General features: G+C 36.6%; 1 protein-coding gene and 1 non-coding gene across 2 annotated transcripts; one reads left to right on the forward strand and one right to left on the reverse strand.

Annotated features, from left to right (window-relative positions):
• Positions 1-4,117: 4,117 nt before the first annotated feature.
• Positions 4,118-4,205, forward strand: TRNAS-GGA (transfer RNA serine (anticodon GGA)). The gene has a single exon. It is a non-coding gene; the product is annotated as a tRNA-Ser (tRNA).
• A 671-nt stretch (positions 4,206-4,876) lies between these two features.
• Positions 4,877-7,760, reverse strand: LOC112801253 (uncharacterized). The gene is made up of 4 exons (XM_025843910.1): positions 7,757-7,760; positions 6,217-6,398; positions 5,788-6,076; positions 4,877-5,625 (listed from the first exon to the last, which is right to left on the reverse strand). The coding sequence occupies exons 1-4, from the start codon at positions 7,758-7,760 to the stop codon at positions 4,877-4,879; spliced, it is 1,224 nt and encodes a 407-aa protein (XP_025699695.1).
• Positions 7,761-10,243: the final 2,483 nt, after the last annotated feature.

Below are 10,243 nucleotides of genomic sequence, written 5' to 3' on the forward strand. Positions count from 1 at the left end.
TAAATGGACCCTTATGGGCCTCTAAGATCTCTTTTATACCATGACCAATCCCCCAGTTGGTTCTATACATGTGACCAGCTATCAGGAAAAGAATCGCAATAGCTAAATGATGGTGCGCAATATCAGTCAGCCATAAACCGCCAGTTACTGGATCTAATCCTCCACGAAAAGTAAGAAAATCCACGTATTTTGACCAATTCAAGGTGAAAAATGGAGTTGCTCCCTCGGCAAAACTGGGATAAAGTTGAGCCAAAAGATCCCGATTCAAGATAAATTCATGAGGAAGTGGAATCTCCTTTGGATCTACTCCAGCATTTAAAAATTGGTTAATTGGTAAAGATACATGTACTTGATGCCCGGCCCAAGAAAGAGATCCAAGTCCTAGTAATCCTGCCAAATGGTGATTCAACATAGATTCTACATCTTGGAACCAAGCCAATTTTGGAGCAGCTTTGTGATAATGAAACCAACCAGCAAAAAGCATTAAGGCTGCAAATAAAGTTGTAATTCACTAGTTATTCCAGATGCTCGCCAAATCTGGAAAAAACCGGAGGTTATTTGTATTCCTCGGAAACCCCCGCCAACATCACCATTTAATATTTCTTGGCCCACTATTGGCCAAACCACTTGGGCACTAGGTCCAATGTGAGTTGGATCACTTAGCCATGCTTCATAATTGGAAAAACGAGCACCATGGAAATACATGCCACTAAGCCAAAGAAAGATGATGGAGAGTTGGCCGAAATGGGCACTAAATACTTTTCGGGAAATCTCCTCTAAATCACTAGTATGGCTATCGAAATCATGAGCATCAGCATGTAGGTTCCAAATCCAAGTAGTAGTATCGGGTCCCTTAGCTATTGTTCTTGAGAAATGACCGGGTTTTGCCCATTCCTCGAAAGAAGTTTTTATGGGATCTCTATCTACCAAAATCTTTACTTCTGGTTCCGGCGAACGAATAATCATTGAGTCCTCCTCCTTCCGGACAACACATACAAAGAGACCTGCCAATAAAAAAAAAAAGATTAGTGAACTTTTGAGAGATTTTTATATTGAGTTTCTTTCTATTCTATCTCCCATCTATCTATTCCAATTTTTTTCTTTAGTTATTCACTAGAACAATTATGATCCGGAAGTTAATCCGGGGCAAGTGTTCGAATCTATTATGACATAAGATATAGGCGCTCAACGGACCTTTTTGAATCCTCTAAAACTCCTTCTGGACTTTGAATTTCAATTCAATAATTTTTTTGTGCAACCTAGGCTAGGGGATTCAGATTTGAATTTGAAATTCAAAGATGGAATTTTTTTTATGTCTGTCTTATTAAATAATTTAATAGAAGAGATTATTATGCACTCTATTTCCAATTACGTGAGCAGTCATCAGCATTGCTAGAGGCCATACTGCTATTTCTTTTTAGTTTTTTTGAGTTCTCTTTTTTGAGTTTCACTTTTAGTTTGAATAACAGAAAAAAGGCAAATTCTTTGCTGTATCCACATACCATTTATCTCTACAAAATACGAGACGAAAAAGAACGATTTTTTTAGAAGGGATATAATGGAATTTTTGGATTGACTATTACTATAGCCTAATATATTTATATAATAGATATATAGAATATTATTCTAAATTTTCAGTTTTATTGGATGGACTGATGTAGACAACAAACATTTAATTACATTAAATATACATTTAAATACATTAAATATACATTTAAATGAAATATGCATTAAATATTCTAAACTAAATATTAAATATAATAATATATAAATAAGATTATTTAGTAAGATAAATATAGTAAGAAATATAAAAATAAATATGGAAATAATATATATTAAGATATAAGGGTATATAGAATAATATAAATAGAACTAAAAAAAAAGAGTGTTTTTATTAAATTAAGAACGCCCTGTGATCTTCAACCAATTCTGTGCTTCAATATAATTACCGGGGGTAAGGGCTATAGCTTGTTTCCAATATTCAGCGGCTTGATCAAACCAAGCCTCAGCAATTTCGGAATCTCCCTGTCGAATGGCCTGTTCTCCGCGGTCGGAATAGGTGAGTAAATTCCTTCCCTTAGAACCGTACTTGAGAGTTTCCTGCCTCATACGGCTCAGCAGTCAATTGTTCCATTTTTCTGGAATTAACCAAAAGAAAATGGAATGGGTTAACTACATGAGTTTCAAACTTGAATTTTGATTAAAAAAGGGTTTCATCTCTTTTTCTTTTTATTTTTATAGTTTTATCTTTTCTCCTACCTTCCGAAGAATAACACATCTACATTAAAATTCTCTAATTTTCTGAAAGGTAACTATCTCAATTTCATATATCATATACTTTCTTATATGACATTTCTATGGTCTATAGAATCTTTGAGAAAGACTTCTTTTTATTTTTCATAAGAAAGAAAAGACTTACTATCTGTGGGATCTGATACTACACCGCTGCTCAAAACCTTAGGGTAGGGGATCAACTTTATTACATAAGTGGATTTCTAACTCTTATATCATGATAGATTTTGTATCATGATATAAGTTGTAAGCAGTTCTTATTGTCTCGGCCTAAAACCTCGCCAATTGATCTTTACGGCGCTTCCTCTATCAATTGGATCTTTTATCCATAGAAAAAAGTATCTAGGCATATCTCTATTTCTTCATTTTTTTTTACTTTTATATTCTATGAAGTTTTTTTGTTTCCTACAGCTGATAAAAATCGTAGTTTTGAACGATATATATGTACAAAGCCTTTTTTTCTATAGTGGAGATAGTCGCACGTAATGACAGATCACGGCCATATTATTAAAAGCTTGGGGTAAAAACGGATTTCGTTCGAGTGCCCGAAAATAATATTCTAAAGCTTTTGTATGTTCTCCGTTACTTGTGTGAATAAGGCCTATGTTATAAAGTATATAACTTCGATCATAGGGATCAATTTCCAGTCGCATAGCCTCATAATAATTCTGTAAAGCTTCTGCATAATTTCCTTCAGATTGCGCTGACATCCGTTACGGTCGTCATTCAGTTCAAAGAATCTCCGCTCCAGAACCGTACGTGATATTTTCATCTCATACGGCTCCTCCTTTATGTGTATAATGAAAAAAAATGAATACATTAAATCAAAAAAAGATTCCAGTATTCTCTCTCATTATCACCTGTGCAGGGCTAGTGTTTTTACAAGAAATCTCTAGCCAACCTTCCTGTAAAAGATCTTTTCTTAACATCAAGTTTGTTGGTACTGGATAAAAAGGATAACTCCAACAATATCTTTGTCCTCAACGCCGCTTAATTTCCCGGAATTAGTCACCTCAACACCCTTCGATGGTTATACGGGTATCCAAAAATACGAACGAGATGGATGCTTGTTGTCCCAACCATTCTTGTTAGTTCCGATCCCGAAAAGAAAGGAAGAATTTTTTTACAAAGTTTTCGTGTTGTCGATTCCTAATCGTAGTGCTTCTTCCCCCATGCCGCCTATTGCTACTAGTGGAGTAAGGTTAATCTAACTCCATAGTATAGGTATAACCTTTCGCTTAATACTAAAAATCTATAATTGAAGCATATGAGGCTGCATTAATCGGGGATACACGACAGAAGGAATTTCTTTTTTATTTGTAAACTTCACCTTCAGCAAGCGTCGGTTTTTTGCCATTTTTTACGAATAAAATAATGTGTCTTTCTCATAAGACTGAGATCGGTAAAAAAAATAATCAAATCGCACCATCTCTGTAATAAGTAAATGCCTCCTTTTCTCCCGAGGTTGTCGGAATTATTCGTAATAAGATATTGGCTACAATAGAAAAGGTCTTGTCAATAAAATTTCCATTTATCCGAGATCTAGGCATAGGTAGGAATCCATTCGAAAATTGAATTCTTTATCGCGTGAGAAAAAAGAATCCCACAAACAAAGGAATTGTACAATACAAATAGTACGAAATAACGTAAAAAAGGACTCATTAATGAATTTTTTTAGCATACGGCCTAGAAGTTGGTTTTTTTTATAAAAAAAAATTATTTCGTATAGGTCGAATTGATTATTTATTTTATATGGGCGCCTATCCAAAAATGGAATATGAATCATTCACTATTGCTCCGGTTTCTGGGCCATAATCATCATGGGGGAGAGATGGCCGAGTGGTTCAAGGCATAGCATTGGAACTGCTATGTAGGCTGTTTGTTTACCGAGGGTTCGAATCCCTCTCTCTCCGTTAATTCATCAATCTGCAATATCTCAAATGCCAACGGATACCATTATTCCAACTTTAGTTGCTATGAATTTTCAATTCCAATTTTTTTGGTAATATGAAATGCAAAATACTGGAAAAAGTGGACAGGGAATGCAAATCGTCCTATATCCATGTAGATGATACCTGAATGAGCTAAAATTCTCGTATCAAAACTCTTGTTTTTTTAGTTAGTATTAAGTCTGACGAGAATAATATTCTACAACCAGCAATTCGTTGATTTTCAAACCAACCCATTGACTATCTATTATTTGATTTACTAATCCTTTATATTGGAATGGATGAAGGGTTAAATGGTTTGGCAATTCCTCACGTGGGGCTGAATCCAGAGAATTTTGAATCAGAGCTTTCGATTTTTGTTCATCTTTCGCTGTAATAATATCTTGAGGTTTGCAGCGATAACTTGGGAAGTTAGGTTTTGGCAAAAAAATTGTAAAAATACCCCCTCACTAAAAAAACAATAAGCCCGGCGGGGAAGCCCGTCCTGCCCCGCCAAAGCCCGCCAAAACCCGCGGTTTAAGCGGTGCGGGTTAGGCGGGTTTTTGCTATTTGGCGGTCCTAATTTTCCAGCCCAGCCCGCCTTTTTTGGCGGGTTACGCGGGCTAGCCCGACGGGTTGAGGCCCGTTTGCCACCCCTAGACGTATGTGAACTTATTCGTGTTTTCTGTGAAGAAGATTTTATCTAGGTCTTCTGTTGGAGTCGGCCTTTCCAGTGTTCCTCCTCTAGGATCAAGGTCGGCCAGCATGTGTTGGTTGTTCGTGTTGCCGATATTGTGAACCTGGGCTTTTGTGTTACGGTGAGGTCTTTTGAGACTATTGTTGTAGCACTCCCTGGCTTCTCGGGCATCACTATGAATGGTTGCAATTGTGTTGTCCTGCAAAGGAAACTTAACACAAAGATGAATTGTAGATACTATAGCGCCGAACCTATTTAAGAAAGGTTGGCCAAGTATAATATTATAAGGACTGAAGCAATCAACAACTAGGTATTGAATGTCTGAAGTTTTTGACGAAGGGAACTTACCGAGTGTGGTTTGTAACCACACAGAGCCTATAACTGGGACTCGCTCACATGAGAATCCTACCAAGTCACCAGTGGAAGGCCGGATGATGTTATCGCTCAGTTTCATTTTCTGGAAAGTCAAGTAAAAAAAAACGTCGGCGCTGCTGCCTGGGTCGAGCAACACCCTTTTAATTTGGAGATCTCTGAGCTGTAGGGAGATTACGATGGGATCATCTAGATCTGCTACGCTGTTGTCATGATCGGCAGTCTGGAATGTTATTTGTGGAGATGTAGGCGGCGACTGTTGTTGACTTTGATCGGCGTTGATGGAAAGGATAGCTCGGTAAGATCTTTTCCTTGCCGAACTTGTGGCTCCTCCACCTGCAAAACCTCCGAAAATGCAGTTAATTGTACGTGATGGTAGTTCAGGATGGATATTGTTCAGTCAGTCTCTATCTCGGTTATGTTGTGTAGCCGAGCTTTGTTCTCCTGGAGGAGGTGCTCGCCGCTGCATGTGGCCGCTGATGAATTTGTCCAGATGACCTTGCCGAGCTAATCGCTCCAACAGGTCTTTGGCGATGACGCAGTCGTCGGTATTGTGTCCGTACTTTTGGTGGAAAGAGCAGTATTTTGATCGGTCAGTGCCCTTTGAATCTGGGTAATTGCCAACTTTCCGTGGTGGCTTGATTAACTTTGAATTCAATATCTCATTGATGATGTCATCGCGCTTGGTGTTGAATTTGGTGTAGGTCTCATATCGTGGGATTGGTTTGAAATTCTTTTTGCTGTCCCGTGACTTGTCGTCGTCTTTATAGTGAGGCTTTTCTATTTTCTGAGCTTGTCAGATCTCTTCGATGTCAATCTGTCCTTTAGCTTTTTCACGGAATTCGGCCATAGTTTTTGGTTTGGCTACAGCAATAGTTTTCTGGAACTTTCCTGGTCTTAATCCACTTTTATGGCGTGTAGTTCTACCTCGGGGTGGAGGTCGGGTATGCTTATGGCTATCTTTGTGAAGCGCGTCATGTAGTCCTTGAGGCTTTCATGCTGGCCTTGCTTGACTGTGTTCAGGTAATCGGAGTCGTGGAGGTAGATGGCGGATCCAACAAAGTGCTCCTCAAAGGGTTTTGATATATCTCGGAATCGAGAAATGGAACCTGCAGGCAAAGAACAAAACCAATCAAGTGTAGGACCGTCTAAATAAGATGGAAAACAACGACATAAAACTTTATCAGATGCACCGTTTACTATCATTATGGAGGTGAAATTTTTGATGTATTTCTTTGGATCACCTAACCCATCATAGGGAGTTAGGGTGGTCGGCAGAGTAAATCTTCGGGGCAGCACAAAGTTCATCACCTCCGCCGTGAATGGTCCAGGGGAGCTTTCCTGATCGTCATTTTCGATGTTTCTCTGAGTGTCCTCATATGTTCGGGCTGCTCCCCTTCCTGTCGAGCAGTGTCTGAGACATGTGTTAGCCCTAACTGCTGCTCGGCTTCTTCTGTCCGTTCTTATCGGTCATTGTTTTCGGTTCAAGTGTTATTCAAGTTGGTGATTTGATTTGCCATTCTTTGGTTCTCCTCATCCACGACTTGCCGCAACTCCGTCACCATCCGGAGCAATTCGGATGGCGAGGGTGGAGGTTGTTCAGCCATGACTTCAAAACGGGAATCTCGAGGCCGATAATATAGAGAGAAAGAGGTTTATATTTTCGGCCCCACGGTGGGCGCCAATTGTTCTTGTATAGATACATGGAGAGAGAGCTCAGTCTCTAGGAGTCGACGCCGAGCTGTTTCCTTCGGTGCCGACCTTTTAGCCTTATGATAATTCGAGCTTTTACTCCAAGAGGTTATCCAATCGCGTAGAGTTTTGAGCAAGAAACAGGGGGAAGTGTACCTGCAAAGGCACTCCGAAACTTAAGTTAGTATTCAGAATTCAATGTATCCTTTAGGATAGGAGATCATACCTTTTATAGGTGGTAATGTACAAATCGATTATATTCCTGCTTTATTGTCTGTTTTAAAGAGCAATAATAAGGGTTTGGACGTTTTACTTTTGTGAAGCAGCTCGTTAGGCTGATTTGTAACGTCATTTTTTAATAAATGACATTGATTGTCGATTAGTAACTGTAATGCTGATTAATGACGTAAATTGCCGAACTATAACGCCAATTTCTTGGGTAACAATGTGAATAATGCCGAGTTATGGATGATAAAACCGATTTATGATATTTGAATTTGTAATGGCCGAATCAATTTATATTTTGAATTTGTTATGCTAAAATTCGTTCTTTATTTTAAAAATGAAAAGAACAAAGATCGAATATTATAAAGTATTGAATCTCTTATAATATATCATAAAAGAGTTCAACTAAAAAATTATTCTTTTAATTAATATTAATTAATTTTTTAAAAATTTTTATTCTAAAATTATAATAAAAAATGAGTTAATGCTCCTTTTCAAAATTTTTTTTTTTATAATAATACAGTAACGAAGCAATTTTTCCTATAAATACCCATGTTCTAATAAGTCTATAACATCAACGTGGGGCTTCAAAAATTTAAACTTTTTCCCATGGCAACCTCAAAGATTCTCATACTTGTTTTCTTTGTGATTTTGGGTTTCGGAATATGTTGTTCCGCTAGAACACTCCTTACTGTAGACGAAACCAACAACGATGTTGTTGGTGTAGATCTACACAGAGATGGTCATAAACATGGTGGTGATGGTGGAGGTGGTGGAAATGCTGGAGATTATGGTAATGGTGGAAGAGGTGGAGGGGGTGGTAACGGAGGCAGATTTGGAGATGGCGGAGATGGTGGAGGAGGTGGACGTGGTGGGTTTCATGGAGACGGTGGCACTGGTGGAGGTGGTGGCAATGGTGGCATTTATGGAGACGGTGGAGACGGTGGAGGAGGTGGACAGGGTGGGTTTTTTGGTGATGGTGGACGCGGCGGAGGAGGTGGAAATGGTGGGTATAATGGAGATGGTGGGGATGGTGGACGCGGCGGCGGTGGTGGGTTTAATGGAAACGGAGGTACCGGTGGAAACGGAGGAAATGGTGGATTTGGCGGCGACGGTGGCGACGGCGGAGATGGTGGAAACGGAGGAGATAGTGCAGTAGAGTTTGCAAGAGTTAGTACATGGAAGAAGGGGGGAAATAGAGTATATGGTGGTGGTGGTGGCGGCGGTGGTGGCGGAGGAGGCGGTGGTGGTGGATTATACCACCCTTGAATCCTCTTTATTTGGAACTTCAATATTCAGAAAATAATGCATCACTTCTCCTCTCCTCTAATTAACCCTAATTAATAATAAATAATCATATAAGATATGATGGGTATGAGGTCATGAGGAATTGAGGATGTATATTATAAGGTTTTTAAGTTGTGACACTAATAATGATGTAATGTTTGATGTTAAATGTAATGGTGCGGAAGACATGTACCTAATGTAAAATGTTTAATGCATGGTCCATTACCCTTAACTTTGCTATTTTATATATATCAACTAATAAGAAATTTAAAGAAGAAATTCAACTAAGCAAATGATTAGTACGTATAATTGAGTTTTCACTTAGCTTGATGAATTAGTTCTCATGTTGATTGGACTAAGAAGAAAATAGTTATTAGTTATAGATCTAAATAATACAGTTTTTGTTTTGTTTTGCTTTCTTTAAATAACAAAAAAATAAAATAAAAAATAGAGTGGTCTAATAATTCTGTTATTACTTGATCACTAAGTAACTGATTTCTTTAGCTTACATATACTAATTGTCACATTATATCAATCAATCATATTAATATTTATATCTCATATATTATTATTAGATAAGATATAATTTTTATTAAAATTAAATTATAAGTCAATATAATATGTTACACCATACTATTACACTTGTAATACCATAATAATTACTCAATAAACTTTTTATTCATTACCTCAAAATAAATTAAAAAACATAAACCGAAAACTCCTATGGAGGAGGGGGGAATCAACAGAATTAAACTAACTTGGGCTCAAGTTAAGAGTTAGTTGAATCAGTTAATCAGTTAGATTAGTTGGAGAGTGCAATTAGGCAGTAATAACTTAGTTATGAATATAATCGTATATAATAGACAACTACATGAATAAAAAGTTCAGTTTCACTTATAATTTTCTCTATTCATTCATACTCTTCACCTTTAATTCTCAATTTTCTTCAACATCTTTGTAATTAAGTGTTACTAAAGAGAAAGAAAAAAAAAATTGAGAAGCAAGAAACTGAAGAAAACTACTGAATGATATTTAATTTGTGTTTTTGATATTATGTAATGCTTAGATTAATATAATGCTCATTTATATATGCAACAAATGTGGAGAATCAAACGGCTTATATGAGTTGTTATAAGCTGCATTATTGTAACTAATTATAAGAACTCCATTCTTGATTCTTGATTATTCTTCATATGATGTGAAGAGAATTCAAAGCTCTATACCTTTTAACACAAGTTTAAATTTTTAACCCAAGATTTTGAGTTAATTATTTCATGATGATTTAATTTATCATCATTAAGATATCTTAAAAGTGATGCATTCCAGATTATATATGAATATAATTATCTACCTAGTGTGATGTATAGAATATGTATATTTGATAAAAGTGGATCCTTACTCCTTAGAGTAATATATATTATTATATTTTTATATCAAATACAATCAAAGAATTTTGCGTTCGTGAAACACAAAAAGGTTTTAATGATGATCAACATCAAATTCTAAAACGAAACAACCATGTTATTGGTCAATTCTGCTTCTTTTGGTCTACCTTCCATTTATATTTTTTAAGTTTTATATATTAACCACAACTCTAAATTCTTCCACTACTATTTAAAAAATTATTCTAATTCTTGAATTTGTTTGATTTCCACAATCTAAAACCATTTATATTATTAGTGTATAATTTAATCATATATAGATAATGAATTATTGCAATTTTGATAATGAGTATATGAATATAATGAAT

Source organism: Arachis hypogaea, chromosome 1 (assembly GCF_003086295.3).
Source record: "Arachis hypogaea cultivar Tifrunner chromosome 1, arahy.Tifrunner.gnm2.J5K5, whole genome shotgun sequence".
NCBI classification, from domain to species: Eukaryota; Viridiplantae; Streptophyta; class Magnoliopsida; order Fabales; family Fabaceae; genus Arachis; species Arachis hypogaea.